The 16,571-nt window shown below is 37.8% G+C and overlaps 1 protein-coding gene across 1 annotated transcript in view; it reads right to left on the reverse strand.

Annotated features, from left to right (window-relative positions):
• Positions 1-16,363, reverse strand: part of LOC114385746 (mediator of RNA polymerase II transcription subunit 25-like) — a 38,622-nt gene extending 22,259 nt beyond the window's left edge. Inside the window, exons 1-4 of the mRNA XM_028345807.1 lie at positions 15,898-16,363; positions 13,571-13,601; positions 13,057-13,120; positions 12,463-12,593 (exon numbers count right to left, since the gene is read on the reverse strand). Coding sequence (XP_028201608.1) covers positions 12,463-12,593; positions 13,057-13,120; positions 13,571-13,601; positions 15,898-15,995 — 324 coding nt within the window. The 5' untranslated portion in view covers positions 15,996-16,363. The remainder of the gene's footprint in view (positions 1-12,462; positions 12,594-13,056; positions 13,121-13,570; positions 13,602-15,897) is intronic.
• Between the last annotated feature and the right edge of the window lie 208 nt (positions 16,364-16,571).

Raw genomic sequence — 16,571 nt, forward strand, 5'->3', positions numbered from 1 at the left:
GTCATTTGGAAGGGAAGAAAATTGCTTGGGTAGCTTGGAGACAGGTATGTGCCTCTAAAGAAAGGGGAGGTTTGGGGATCAAAGACATTAAGGTCCTCAATAATGCTCTCCTAATTAAATGGAAATGGCTGATGTTTCATCAATCAGATCAACTTTGGAGCAGGATCTTGGTCTCTAAATACAAGGGTTGGAGAGGCTTGGAAGAGGGGCTACCAAAGCATTATTTCTCTCACTGGTGGTCTGACCTAAGGATTATTAATCAGCACCAGAGCATGGCTGATGTCTCTAAACAGTTTAATTGGAAGGTGGGTAAGGGAGATCAGATTCTTTTTTGGGAGGATACTTGGGTTGATGGCGGGATACCTCTTAAAGACAAATTTCCAGAATTATACCAAATCTCTTCCCAAAGATTACAGATTGTGGCAGATATGGGATCTTTCTATGAAAATGGGTGGGAATGGAAGTTTTCTTGGAGACGAAATTTGTTTGACAGTGAGATGGGGATAGCTTCAACATTTATTGATCAAATTGCAGCAATCGGGCTAAATGCTAATCTGAAGGACACTTGGGTGTGGGGAGCTGAAACTAATGGGATCTTTTCTACCAAATTTGCATGCCACTTTATTAAAGCTGAGCAGCCTTCTGATGTCCAATGTCTGGGCTTCCAACAGCTTTGGGATATCAAAATCCCTCCCAGAGCCTTATCATTTGCCTGGAGATTGCTTTGGGATAGGCTTCCTACTAAGGATAACTTATCTAGGAGACAAGTTGAGATTGATAATGAACTTTGTCCCTTCTGCCAAAGCCAACCTGAGTCTGCCTCACATCTGTTCTTCACATGTGATAAAGTTTTGCCTTTGGGGTGGGATTTCAATTCCTGGCTTAAGGAACACAGAGTTCTCCACTGTAGGCCGATGGATAATTTTCTCCAGCACTCAAGTACAGCAGGAAGGATGGCTACCAATAGAAGATGGAAAATATGGTGGTTGGCAGCTACAAAGTCAATTTGGAAGCTCAGAAATGACATGGTTTTTCATAATCAGACTTTTGATATCTCTAAGCTGGTGGATAATGCAATTTTCCTCACTTGGTCTTGGCTGAAAGGGTGGGAAAGGGATTTCAATGTTCCTTTTCAACAATGGTCTTCAGCTATGTCTATAGCTTTTAATTAGAGCTGGTTTGTAGGGTTGGGTATGTGGCCGTTTTTGTTGGGCTGTTGTTTTTCTGTTATCCTTTTCAGGAGATCTTCACTCCTGTGTCTTTATGTAGTACCCCTGGTACTGTTTATCTTTTATTATATATATTATTTTCGCGGTTCAAAAAAAAAACAATTACAATTCTGCTAATTCTGGAAGTAATCTCAATCCCAGTGCTATGTTAACTAATGTCCCTAATCAGTCCACTTCCACAAACCACAATTGGATTCCAGATTCAGGTGTTTTTTTTCATGTAACTGGAGAGTCTCAAAACATTCAACAAATTGAGCCTTTTGAAGGTCCTGATCAAATTTTCATTGGCAATGGTCAAGGTTTGCCTATTTCTTCCTCTGGATCTTCCTCTTTTATCTCTCCCTATAACACTAAGTCTCTTTGTCTCTTCATCATCTATTGCATGTGCCTCATATCACTAAAAATCTTATTAGTGTCAGCCAGTTTGCTAAAGATAATAGAGTCTTTTTGAGTTTCATCCTAATTTTTGTGCTATTGAATCTCAGGTAACCAATGAGGTCTTGCTCCAAGGCAATGTTAATCCTGATGGTCTATACAGCTTCTCCAACATCAAGCTTCACCATCCTGTGTCTACTTCTGCTCTTGCTTGTATTTCAACTGTTGAACAATCTTATGTGCCTTCATGTAATAAGTCTGAAAAGTTCAATGTAAATTCATGTACTGGTATTAGCTCTCTATGGCATGATCATCTTGGTCATCCCAATTCTCATGTACTGGTATTAGCTCTCTATGGCATGATCATCTTGGTCTATACAGCTTCTCCAACATCAAGCTTCACCATCCTGTGTCTACTTCTGCTCTTGCTTGTATTTCAACTGTTGAACAATCTTATGTGCCTTCATGTAATAAGTCTGAAAAGTTCAATGTAAATTCATGTACTGGTATTAGCTCTCTATGGCATGATCATCTTGGTCATCCCAATTCTCATATACTACAACTAGTCTTGCAACACTATAATATACCTACATCTAATAAAAGTTCTGAGTTATTGTTCAGCTTGTGCATTGGGCAAGTCTCACAGACTTCCTTCTTTTCCCTTTGAATATGTTTACACTTCTCCCCTAGAGTTAATTTACAGTGATCTTTGGGGCCCAGCCCATGTTTCCTCAATCAATGGTTTTTCATACTACATAACTTTTGTTGATGCTTTTTCTAGGTTTACTTTTCTTTTTTTTTTTGGAAGGCACAAAATATATATATATATATTATTAATCTGATCAAAGCAGTACAAGTGGTACTGAAAAACAGATATACAAGCACCTCTGGTGCTGCCCTCCAAAAGACCCCAAGCTAACCCGATAAAAGGCAAACCGACTTAGTTTAACCAAAGGATTCCGATATGTTGGAAGACCAGTGGTTAAAACTAATGTCGAAACCTTTCTCTTTAGATTTAAGCCAAGACCAAAGTAAGTACAAAGCCTCGTCCATGACTATATAAGGTTCGAAAGGTTTTTCTTGAAATATCAAAAGATTCCTGTGTTGCCATATAGTGCTAGTTAGGGCAACCCACCAAGCACTCCATCTACTCTGATTTATGTTTGCCCCAAAACCATCACAAAATTGAGCAAAATGATTTAATGGGGAGGCTGGAAGGGGTCCGACAGCCTTGATCCATCCCATTGATTCCCACCACAGCTTTGTTGTCCTTTCACAATTAAAAAAGAGATGCCCCACTTCCTCCTGCCCTTGACCACATAGAGGGCAATCAGCATCTTGAATATCCACATTTCTCCTTAAAAGATTCCCTTTAGTGAGGAGCCTATCTTTAAGGAGTCTCCAAATGAAAACTGCTGCCCTTGGGGGTATGTTCAGATTCCATATTAGTTTGGAAATGCTTGCTTGTGAACCAGAATTGTTTGTCTTCAACATTAGATTGTAAGCTGACTTGGTGGAGTAAACACCATTAGGTTCAGCTTTCCACAACATAATATCCTTCACATGTCTCTGAATGCATATAGAAGTAATGTCTTCCACAAAGCTCACTGCCAAATCAAGTTCATGATCAAATAGATTTCTCCTCCACTTCAAATCCCATCTCCAGTTATTCTGAGAGAAATTGCCCATCATGGAAATAAGGCTGTGTTGCTGACTGCTTATCATGAAAAGTTGATTATATTGCTGTTTGAGAGTGCTTTCCCCTGCCCATCTGTCAGTCCAGAAATTAATTCTATCACCACAACCTATCTTCCAAACCATGTTATGATGAAATATGTTGTGCTGAGACTGGTGATAAATCTTTCTCAGATCTTTCCACCAGTTGGAAAAACCCCTTTTTTCTCTTCCAAGCTGGAACTCTTTCCATCCACCATATTTGGAGTTAATAATTCTGGCCCATAACTGCTGATGGTCAGAAGCTAAAGCCCAAATCCATTTGCCCAGCAGAGCTTCATTAAATTTAGCAATATCTTTAATCCCTAGTCCCCCTTCAGCCTTAGGAAGATAGACCTCTTCCCATTTGACCCACGGTATTTTCTTATGCTCCCTATCTCCACCCCACAGAAAATTCCTTTGGAGAGTCACCAATTTATGAACCACCTTTTGAGGTATCTTGAAGAATGAAAGCAGATATATTGGTAATGCGTTGAGGACAGAATTTATAAGAGTCACCTTCCCTGCCATAGATATGTTCTTTTGAGCCCATTTGGATAGCTTTATTTGGCATTTGTTGATCAGAGGCTCCCATACCAGTGCACTTGAGGGTTTAGCCCCAATTGGAATACCTAGATAAGAGAAAGGAGTTTCTATTTGTCTGCAGTTCAGAAACTGAGCTGCCTCATTTGTCCAGCTAACCATCCCTCCAATAATCCCAAACTGACTTTTGGCATAGTTGATCTTTAATCCAGAAGCCAGCTCAAAACCTCTCAGCAGGGCCTTCAAAACTAGAACATTCTCCCAATGGGCTTCTCCCACAAAAACCGTGTCATCAGCATATTGTAAAATATTAATGGGCTCCTTTTTCTTTCCAACCAGGTAGCTTCTATACAGATTTTTCTGCACTGCCTCCCTCATCAAACCTGTGATGCCTTCTCCTACTATGTTAAAAAGCAAAGGGGCTAGAGGATCCCCTTGCCTCAAGCCCCTAGTAGGGACAAACTCCTTTGTGGGACTGCCATTGATTAAAACTGATATGGTTGCTGTTGTGAGACATGCAGAAATCCATTGTCTCCACTTTGGGCAGAAACCCATTCTCTGCAACATATAATCAAGAAACGACCATGAAACTGAATCGTAAGCTTTTTCGAAGTCCACCTTGAAGATCATAACTGGCTTCCTACATCTGCAAGCTTCCTCTATCACCTCATTGAGGATTAATACCCCATGCAGGATGTGTCTTTCTCTGATAAAGGCTGTCTGTCTCTCATCGATAAGATCAGATATAACAAGCCTCAATCTATTTGCTAGCAACTTGGCTATGACCTTGTACATATAGCCAATCAAGGATATTGGTCTATAATCATCAAAAGACTGAGGATGATGAATTTTGGGAATTAGAGCCAGGAAAGAAGCATTGCTGCCCCTAGGGAAGCAACCATGCGCATGAAACTCATCCATAAATCTTCTGAAGTCAGCTTTTACCACCTCCCAAAATTCTTTTATGAAATTAAAATTAAATCCATCTGGTCCAGGGCATTTCTCCCCACCACAACTCCACACAGCCTCTTTGATTTCCTGGTCTGAGAAAGGATCAGTCAGAATAACCCTCTGCCTCTGATTAATTGATGGAAATTGGACTCCATCAAGGGTAGGTCTGAGATTATGCATTTCAGAGAATCTCTTTTGGAAATAGCTCACAGCTTCATTCTTAACTACAATCGGGTCCTGAACCCAAACATCACCAATGAGAACTCCTTGCATACTATTATAGCTTCTTCTGAAATTTATAGCTTTATGGAAATAAGCTGAATTGCAGTCCCCTTCTTTCAACCATTTTTCTCTAGATTTCTGTCTTAAAAGGGATTCAAGAGCATTTGAGGCCTCCCACAGTTGTTGTTGTAAATCTCTCCTGTTCCTGATTTCTTCCTCGGATAGATTTCTAAAGGAAGCAATGTCTTCCACTTCATTGAGCTTTTGCTGAATTTTCTGAATTCCTTTATCATTAATGAACCCATATTCTTTGCTCCACTGCCTAATGACCTCCTTTAGATGCCTCAGCTTGTTTTTTAACACAACACCCCCCCAACCCCCCTGCTGGGCATTACACCAAGTCTCCTTCACTAGATTATGATAACCTTTCTGATGAATCCACCAATCAGCAACCTTAAATGGCTTAGGACCCCAATCCACCAACTTAGTCTGCAGAATGGTTGGGCAATGGTCAGAAAAATCCCTTGGAAGGACATGTTGGCAGCTATCAGGCCAAGTAGACAACCACTGGTCTGAAACCAGGAACCTATCAAGCCTACTCTTCACACTACCATTGGGTCTGATCCATGTGAAGGTACTCCTTGCACTCTTAACTTCCTGAACCTCCATATCCTGGATCCATTGGTTAAATTCTGATATACCCAGGTGATCTGGGACTCTTTGGGAGGAGCTAAGTCTTTCTTGCTGTCTTCTAATGCTGTTAAAATCTCCCATAAAACACCAAATTCCAGGAGGATTAGAAGCTTTAAGCTGTTTCAGATTATCCCAAAGGGCTCTCTTCCCAACAGTATCGCAGGGTGCATAAATATTTACAAGAAACATCTTCTGATTGTTATGAAGCCAAGTACCTTCGAGCATCAGGAAATTGTTACCTTTCACCCTCCTTTCCACCACATAGAGAGAATTGTTCCATAAACACAGCAACCCACCAGCAGCTTGAGTTGAAGGAACAAAGTCCCATGAAACAGCTGCATCCCCCCAAAGGGACTGACATATCTCCTTAGTAAAACTCTCTTTTTTAGTTTCTTGAGAACACGCAATATCCACCTTAAATTTTGAAATGAGCCTTCTAATGGCTGCCCATTTACACCCCCTCCCCAAACCTCTTGAGTTGTAAGATAAAATAATCATATCTTCTGTTTATGAATACCCATCTTAGCTGCCATCCTATTATCTCTGTTGTCCATATCCAACATACTCTCATTTAACTTCATATCATCATCACCGTAGTTCAGGCCCAATTCTTTTACTAATTTACACTGTCTTTCTAATAACTCTCCATTGGTTGTCACCATGTTGTCTATATTTGTAACTGGCCCTGTATCAGCCTCTGCTCCTTGAAGGGAGCACTCCTTGCTTTTACTAGGCAACACCACCTTTTTTCTAACATAGACCTTTGTGGCAGACTTTTTTTTTTGCACAGCAAAAATCGATATATAATTTTATATATAATGCAGTACTAGGTGTGCTGCATACAGAATAGATAGTACAAGGCACATATGCCTAACCCATCTGAAAATTACAAAATAACAATAGCTGGATCCAAAAAGAAACCACCCCTAAGACAACTCCTCCCTCAAACTAGCTGGATCCAAAAAGAAACCATACCTTTGTGGCAGACTTACTTGGGCCTATTTGTTTCTGGCCCAATACTCCTACATCTTCCTTTGAAACATATAGACCAGAAAATACGTTGACCAAGCTATGGCAGAATTACAGTTTAATTCTAAAATCAAGAGTCTTCAAACTGATTGGAGAGGGAAATTTAGACCATTACCATCCTTTTTGGCTGACTGGTATTCAACACAGACTAATTTGCCCCCACACCCATCATCAAAATGTTGTAGTGGAAAGAAAACACAGACATATAATTGAGTTAGGTCTTACCTTACTTCATCATGCTTCTTTACCTCTCAAGTTTTGGGATTCTGCTTTTTGCCCAGCTGTCTACTTGATAAATAGATTACCTACAGCATCCCTTAAGTTTGAAATACCTTATCATGTGTTGTTTCAAAAGCTTCCTGATTACAGTTTTCTCAAAACCTTTTGGTGTTCTTGCTTTCCCTTACTCAGACCTTATAACAACCACAAACTAGACTTAGGTCTCATGAATGTATCTTCTTGGGGTATTCTACATCTCATAAAGGGTATAAATGTCTGTCTCCCTCTGGAAGAGTTTATATCTCTAAGGATGTGATATTCAACGAGTCAAAGTTTCCTTATGCTGACCTTTTTGAGTCCTCTCTTTCTAGTCAGTCTAACTCTTCCTTAACTCAGCATTACTTTCCTCCTATTCCTACTATACAACCCTCAAATATCCCACAACCTACCTCCAATAATCCTCAGCCTAATTCTGATTTTATTCAGTCTTCCCATACTGCACAAACAGATCAGTCAAATGTTGATCTTTCCACTGCAGCATCCCATACACCTCAACCATCCACTACTGTTCCCAATGATCAGTCTCCACCTTTAGTAACCAGCTCAGAATCCCCACCCTCATCTCTTCCTCCCACTGCACCTCACAGACCACCCAATACACATCCCATGCAAACCAGATCAAAGTCTGGCATTCATGTACCAAGAGTTAACCCCACTCTTTTGTTAGCTCATTGTGAACCTAAATCTGTTAAGCAAGCCTTAACAGATCCAAATTGGCTCTCTGCCATGCAGCAAGAGTATGAAGCTTTGATGAAGAATAATACTTGGAGTCAGGTTCCTCTGCCACCAGACAGAAAACCCATTGGATTCAAGGGGATTTTCAGAGTTAAAGAAAATGCAGATGGCTATATTAACAAGTACACAAGCCAGATTAGTTGCAAAGGGCTTTAATCAAGTGGCTGGTTTTGATTTCTCTGAGACTTTCTCTCCTGTCATAAAACTCGTGACAATCAGACTTATTCTATCTTTGGCATTAACTAATCAGTGGCAACTCATTCAGCTGGATGTCAACAATGCTTTTCTGAACGGATTGCTCAATGAGACTGTGTATATGTCTCAACCACCAGGATTCCAAGACGCTAATTCTTCTCTGGTATGCAAACTAAATAGAGCTCTTTATGGCCTCAAGCAGGTTCCCAAGCAATGGTTTGAAAGACTTCAGACTACCTTACTTCAGTTTGGGTTTGTGGCAAGTAAATGTGATCCCCCTTTATTCATTTACAAGACCAAATCGCACACTGTATATCTCCTTGTGTATGTTGATGACATTATAATTACTGGTAGTTCAATTCCTTTAATTCAGCACCTTACCTCTCAGTTGAACTCAAAATTCTCTCTCAAACAGCTTGGATTGTTAGATTATTTTCTTGGAATAGAGGTGAAGACTCTGGCTGATAAATCAATTCTGCTTACTCAAAGCAAATATATCAGAGATTTATTGCAGAAAACAAGTATGACAGAAGCTCAATCCGTTGCTTCCCCTATGGCTTCTAGTTGCAAGCTGACTAAATCAGGCTCAAAACCTTTCTCTGATCCAACTCTACAGATCTGTGGCTGGTGCTCTTCAATACTTGACTATCACCAGACCAGAGATCAGTTTCTCAGTAAATAAAGTCTGTCAGTTTATGACTAATCCATCAGAATCTCACTGGATTGCAGTCAAGAGAATTTAAGGTACTTAAATAAAGAGCACTGTTCTTCATGGTCTGCATCTAAAGCCTGCAGCCTCAGGCCAGCCTTACACTCTGAGGGCTCTCTATGCTGCCGATTGGGCTTCAGATATTGATGATAGAAGATCCACTACAGGTGCTGCAATCTATTTTGGCTCAAATCTCATCTCCTGGTGGTCCCGCAAACAGCAAGTGGTTGCTAGGTCTAGCACAGAGGTAGAATACCGCAGTCTAGCTCAGACCACAGCTGAAATATCTTGGATTCAAACTCTGTTGACTGAACTCCAAGTTCCCTTTTGCACTCCCATCATATTTTGCGACAATCAAAGTGCTGTGGCCATTGCTTATAATCCTGTTCTCCATGCCAGAACGAAGCATATGGAGATAGATATCTTTTTTGTTAGGGAAAAAGTTTTGACTAAACAGCTTATTGTACATCATATTCCTGCCATTGACCAATGGGCAGATGCTTTGACTAAACCACTTGTCTAGTCATTTTCAGACTAAAGACCTTGGGAATCTTAAATGCATTCTTGGTATTGGTAGCTCAATCAAATGAAGGCATTGTGGTTTCCCAAAGGAAATATGCTCTTGTATATTTTAGAAGAAACAGGCATCACTAATTGTAGACTCATTGATAGTCCTATGAACCCGAATCAAAAGTTAATGGCAAACCAAGGTGAAGCATACTCAGATCCAGAAAGATATAGAAGACTGGTTGGAAAACTCATTTATCTCACAATTACAAGACCTGACATCTCTTTTGCAGTTAGTGTGGTTAGCTAATTCATGCAGGCTCCTTGAGTTGATCACTGGAAGGCTGTGATTCGCATTCTCAGGTACATTAAAAAGGCTCCAGGACAAGGATTATTATATGAGGATAAAGGAAATACCCAAATCTCTAGGTATTGTGATGCTGATTCGGCTGGATGCCCCATAGACAAAAGGTCCACTACTGGATATTGTGTATCCATTGGAGGCAATATTATCTCTTGGAACAGCAAGAAACAAAACATTGTATCTCGGTCTAGTGCAGAGGTGAAATACAGGGCTATGGCCACAACCACTTATGAGTTAGTTTGGATCAAACAACTTCTTCAAGAGTTGAAGTTTTTGTGAAGTTAAACAAATAAAATTGTATTGTGACAGCCAGGCAGCTCTCCACATTGCTTCCAATTCAGTGTTCTACGAAAAAACCAAACATATAGAGATTAACTGCCACTTTGTTAGGGAGAAACTGCTATCCAAGGATATTAGTACTGAATTTGTTCGCTCAAATGATCGGCTGGCATATATTTTGACCAAATCTTTGAGAGGACCTCAGATTCATTTTATATGTTCCTAGCTTGGATCATACAATTTATATGCTCCAACTTGAGGGGTGTAAGAGTGTATAGTTAGTTACTCATATACACTACTTATACACTCTTACAAGAGGGAGTGTTAAATTATAATGTGTTTTATATTAATTTCTATCTTGGTAGTAGTTAGCTTTTCTCTATTGTAGATGTTTTGTAAGGTGCCTTAGTCTGCACCTCTGCTCTCTCTTTTGTACTTGTTGACCTTTGTGTCATTTCATATATATATAAAAGCTTCAGCCGAGTGCAGTACACTCAGTCTTTGACCCATTCTTTATTATTTCAAACTTCAACTCTATACATATAAATACTCAAAAATGAATAAAAAAAACTCATTCATGATACATTTATAATTAACAATAAAAAGTCATATAGATGTAAACAAAAACATAGTAAATAACAACAAAGGTCCTTGACATGGTGCCATAGCTGTTCACTATCACACACAGGAAAAGATGGAACATAACAGAGGGTGTCGAGAGTTCAGGGCTCAAAACAGAGAGAAGATTGAAGGGTGGTTGGCACCAGAAAACAGCCCACAACACAGTTTCCAAGGGCCAAAAAGGGTTTTCAAAACCACTCAATATATTAGTACTATAAACCATTTAGATTGTGGCCACCAAAACAAAGCGTATGACGAATCAATTTTTGTAGCTGCTGATGCCTGACAGTCACTCCACCAAAACAGAGAGAAGGGATTTTTTTTATCATGAAATTCATTTGGCAGCTGATTTCCTAGCTGAGATCGATTCTGCTCACATTCACCAAACCAGCAGAGATCTCCTTTGGTGGAAGCCAGACACTAATGGAGTTTTTTCAACAAAATCTGCCTACAAAGTGCTGCAGGAGGCTCACCATAGTGATAGTGAAGACAATGTTCTTAACATTATGTGGAAATTGAAAATTCCCCCAAAAGTGAGGGCTTTTTCTTGGAGACTTTTCAAGAATAGACTTCCTACTAGGGACAATCTTAGAAAGAGACAGGTCACACTGCCTTCTTATAGTTGTCCTTTTTTTTTTTTGCACAGCCTTATAGTTGTCCTTTATGTGAACATGAAGAAGAATCGATTTATCATCTTATGTTCAACTGTGAAAAGGCTAGGAGTCTTTGGTGGGAGACAATGAGATGGGTTAATAGAGTGGGTTCCTATTCCATAGATCCAAAGAATAATTTTTTACAATTCACCCAGTGGAATAGCAAAGATAGTACCAACAAAAGATGGGAATTTCTGTGGCTAGCCCTGTCCTTCTCCATTTGGTACCATAGAAATGCCAAGATATTCAAGAACCAGCTGTTCACTCCTCAAAAGGTCATGGATGATGCCTTGTTCCACACCTGGTCCTGGATAAAATGTGTGGTGAAGGACTTCCAAATGCACTTTAATTTCTGGTCAACCAATCTAAAGGGTGTTCTTTCTTAGAGGGGATGGGTTTGTATTTTTGTGGGCTGTATTCGGTCTCTCCTAATGGGATGCAGACTGTAATTGTCTTGATTGTTATCTTTGTATCTTCAGTACACCTAGTACTGAATTTCATATATAATATATTGATTTTTGCTGTGCAAAAAAAAAAATGATAGCACTGCGAAGGTGCTATTAATAAATATGGTTTGGCTATAATGAATATTGTGACATTCCAACTCAGCTTGTTAGCTCAAATTATACTAAGGAGCTAAATTGGTACAAATGAGCCAATGTGAACCAATTTAGCTCCTGGACAGTTTATTTTGATCAGCTTCATTAAATTAATTTTGTTCAAATACATTCATCCACTAATAACACTGCACAGCAATATCACTATCACTGTGATCCACCATTATTTTAGCTCAAATACTTGAATTATTTTGTGGTTAAAACTTGTTTGTCATGTATTCAACTATTGCTATTGAGATATTATATGCATTTCCAATAATTAGTAAAAGAGTTCTTAACAGAACAGAAAAAGATAAAGTCTAAAAGAGAGAAAACTTGAGAATCAAGAAACTGTGATTGTTATTGGTACTTTAACTTTCTGTTACAAAGGACTATATATAGACTAGAATAGTCAGTTATGACTAACTAACTTTCTAACTAACATTCTAACTAACTCAGTCAAGTGAGAGTGCAGTTAAACACTGCACCTCTCTATATACTACTCTAATAATTAGACATGGGGAAATTTCCAAGTACCATAACACTCACTGTGATCCAAACCTTATCCTCTATATCCCAAATGTCGACCACATTCCATCTATTGCATAAGAATATTTTGATCAAAATAAATAAATCCAGGACACATTTTGTAGAGAGTAAAGAATAAAAGGAAACAACATACAGGAATGATTAGGATGAGATATGTATATCAAAGGAACATTGAAAGAATACAAGCAAACAGGAACCTAAATGTAGCCATCATGCATACCATCAGAGCTTCAGAAAGCCCTTCAGCAATTGCAGCATCATTAAAACCACCACCATTAAAGGGTATAGATGATAGCCACGAGAAGAAAACATCTGGGTCTCTGGTCCAACCAGACCGTTGCACAAGGCAACCTGCATCCAATAATGCTCAACTAAGTATATATACTCAATAGACTAGTCAATTGCATATAAATTCGCCAGAGTACAGCCAGGCAGAATTCAAGTAGCATACTCCAAGAGATTGTATTTTCAATAAATGGTCGTAGATAAACTTTGTTAACTTTCTAGTTTAACTTCAAATTAAGAAAACACACAATGCATAAATTTTATATTTAGAAACTAAACATCCTTCCACACAAACAATTTGCAGAAACTTTATATTTGAAATGTCTTTTTCCTATTTCCTTTTTTTTAATAGGTAAAGTAAGAAATTATTTGGAATGCAAACCAGGTGTAAACAAAAAAGAAAATGAACTGGTGGCACAGGATAGCTGAACAACATTAGTTCTAAAATTTTGCCAAAATTTCAAAATCAACAGCTTTTAACCAGCAATGATTCATGTAACATGAAAAAAGATAATTAGCAAAACCATACTAGAATAACATCCGTGAGTATTATAGGTGACTAGAGCAAACTCCACATTGGAAGCAGAAAATTTCTGCAAAAGAAAAGGGAAAACATAAGATTAATGATGAACCAGAACCAGAACCATACGATTACCATTCGGTAAGATAGAAAGAATACCACATCTAGTATGACTACAAGAAATTCACTTCTGACTTCTCTAAACAATCAATAATGACCTAACAAAACCTTTTTTCTGTTAGTAACTAATAGTATTAATATGTATGATTGTATTTTGGCACATCAAGAGAAACTTTAGGCTAAAAGCATAGCTACTTCTGTTGGCAGGCAATTAGGAAAGAATGCATTTCTCTAAGTCCATGAAATAACCAACACATTTACCAAAACAAGATATACAACAACTAAATCAAAAGCATGCAGTGAAATATTAGACATAGTATTTTCTTTCATTTTTGCCAAAGATTGTGAAATTTTCATATAAAAAAGACGCATATTTTTTTATCGGCAAAAAAATGCATATTACCTGTCCAGTTGAGTCATTTCCACCGAAACACCTGTACAAATACCACAATAGGTTAAAACAAGTGCTTTGTATCATCTATTACAGTAAACTGAAATTTACATATAAACAAAAATGGAACATTTAAGCATAGTGGTCGATGCATGTTTTCTATTGAATTCCAAAGTCCCAATCAGGTGAGGAACAAGATAAGCTATGTTAAGCTAAGATTTCTGTTGAATTTCAATTCCCAAAATATTTTTACAAGTACAGGGCTAATAAATATATTGTCCTACTCTTTGGTACTTGATCAGACACCTTTACTTATTTAGCATAGCAGCCACTATCATTCAGGAAAAGATCATTTGGATTTTTGAATTTTTGGTGAATTCAGTCTTGTCACTTGTCAGAGTTAGAGCAGTTTCTTTTGGGCTTTCAGCAGAAATAAGGAGGATGACTTTATGCCCACATGCTACCTATTGGTGTATTAGACTGCAAAGGAATGTTTAGATATTTTAAGTGTTCTACCCTATCTATAGATTTCTTGTAGGGCAGGATTGTCTTGACCTTCCTTTGATATTCTGCCTATGGCCTCTAAGGGACACAATCAAAGAGCCTTATTGTAATGGTAACTATTTTTATAGGAAAAGGAAATTTTTTAGAGAACTTGAAGAAAATACAAGCTGGGTGAGAATAAGAAATCCTCCAAAAGAAAAAAGACAAGATAAAACAAACATAAGAATGTAACAAGGATGTCAAATCTCTCTACATCTTAGTAACAGCAACCTCCTTGGAACAACCATGATCTTGAGCAACAATCAGGAAAATAGAATCTAAACCATAACAAGGACAAAATGTCAACCCTAATAATAAGTGGTCGTTCTGCTCCAACTAACTACACCAAACGACATCATAAACAGCACACTTCTTTTTACTTCTTTTTCTTTTCGTGCCTCAGTTAGGAGGATATTTTTAACACCTCTTTTAAATGGTCTTCTGCCTAACAAACCTTCAATGGCCATCTAAGATCTTTTTGCTTGGTTATTTATAGTTTTGTGCGGCAGTAAATATTATAATCTCATTTGTCATATGAAGGTACAAATTATAAACAATATGCTTGGTGACATTTTGCTTTTACAGCATGATTAGAAACCAATAATTGCTATGGCTTTTGTTTTAAATATTCTTTTGAGCTAAGAAAACTTGTAATGAATTCCATTAAGGATTTGAGGATTGGCTCAACTGGTAGGATCAAATAGCATCAACTAAAAGGCATTGGGTTTGATTTCATATGGCAATCCTTCATTGGTAGGTCGTCTATAAGTACTCCCTTCATCCCAAATTATAAGACCCTTTCAACTAATTCGCGCCTCTTAAGAAAAGTAGTTAATTTAGTTAATCACATTAAATTTGTCAATTATTTGTACTATCATTTCAAAATTACTCTTTTCTTTCTTAATTCTTATCTCTCTATCCACTTAATTGTTTCTCATTAATGGCAGGGAAAAAATAATTGATGCATCTAGAAATTAGAAAAGGATCTTATAATTAGGGACAGATGGAGTGCCACTTAAAATATAAATCCCCCATTGAGGCTTGTGGCATGCCCTAACTTTGGAACTGGGCAACCCTCTCTATATCCCAAAACTTATTAATACATCGATCTAATCCAGTGCTAGAGGGAGCAGCATACAAAAGAAACACATCAACCCCAAAATCAAAAGTATTGTATTCCTAGAAACTTGAATGAAACACAATTAAGAAAGACAGATGGTTCCTCAATAGTCCTGCAAAAAGATTATCAAATTGCCCGAATAGACCTCTCATGTTCATATAACCCAAAAAAAACACATCAGAAAAGAGCCTCACTTCTCAACAACAGTGATGAAGTAAAAGAATGCATCAGAGTTTTACTGCCACTAAAGGTTATCACAAAACGTTAAAACTCTCATCCAACTTCACCACCACCAACACAACACCTACGTAGTACACAACCTCAAATCTCGAACACCAACAACAAATAAAAAATAAAATAAAAATAAACAGGGTTTTACCAAGAACAACAACATCTGTGTTTTTTCTCATCTATCTCTCTTGTTCGTTTTTTTTCAAAATCAACAACAATCAACCAAAACGAACCACACCAAAACCAAAGGCTTAACTAACATTAAAATCAAAACCAGAACTTGAACCCCTCACCCCCAACACACCAAAAAGAAGAGGAAAAAAAAAAGAAAAAAATCCCTAATTTTGATCAAATTGAAAAATTTTAAAACAAAAAAAAAAGGAATATCAAAATTAATATTAAAATTGAAAGAAAAAAGCGACAGAGAAGAGAAGAGAAGGAGAACCTGATCATCTTATCGAGATAATCCATTAGAATGGTGTTCCAATAGGGTCCCATAGCAGCGGTGCTTTCGACTGCAACGATGAGCTGTTTCTCCGCCATGTCGAAAATTCTAGGTTTTGATTTGCTGTGTCGCGTTTGGTCTCAAATCTCAATTTATGTGCGGAATTGAAATACTCACATTTGCAGAATTGGAAAAGTACAAGGTTACATTCAATTATTCAAACGGTTACCATAATAATAGTGAAACGAATAATCAATAGTCACACTCTTCCCCTTTTCTTCTTTTTTTTTTTTTTTGAGAAATTAATTTTTTTGATGAATACGGTGGCAAGTGCAGTGGCCAGCACGGGGGAGTGTTTGGCTGTTCGGTGTTTGATGAATCTGATTCGGGCACTTTAGTTTCGATGTGTCAAACAGAACTCAAAAGTCGTTTGTGTTTGAAGATGTTTGTTTGTTTTGTTCTGTTTGTGTTTGTGACTGATGTCATCAAATTGGTAACTATTTAAATGTTTCTTACCAATACTATTGCAATTTGCTTCATTTATTTACCTTTTAATTTATATTTTATTATTTTTTTGTCTCTATATCTTTAGTAACAGGATTCTCACATGGCATGGGTAAGAAGATAAGGTGGAATTATGTACTAATGTGGTGTTTTAGGTCAAATGGAGAGCT

This window comes from Glycine soja, chromosome 2 (assembly GCF_004193775.1).
Source record: "Glycine soja cultivar W05 chromosome 2, ASM419377v2, whole genome shotgun sequence".
NCBI lineage: Eukaryota > Viridiplantae > Streptophyta > Magnoliopsida > Fabales > Fabaceae > Glycine > Glycine soja.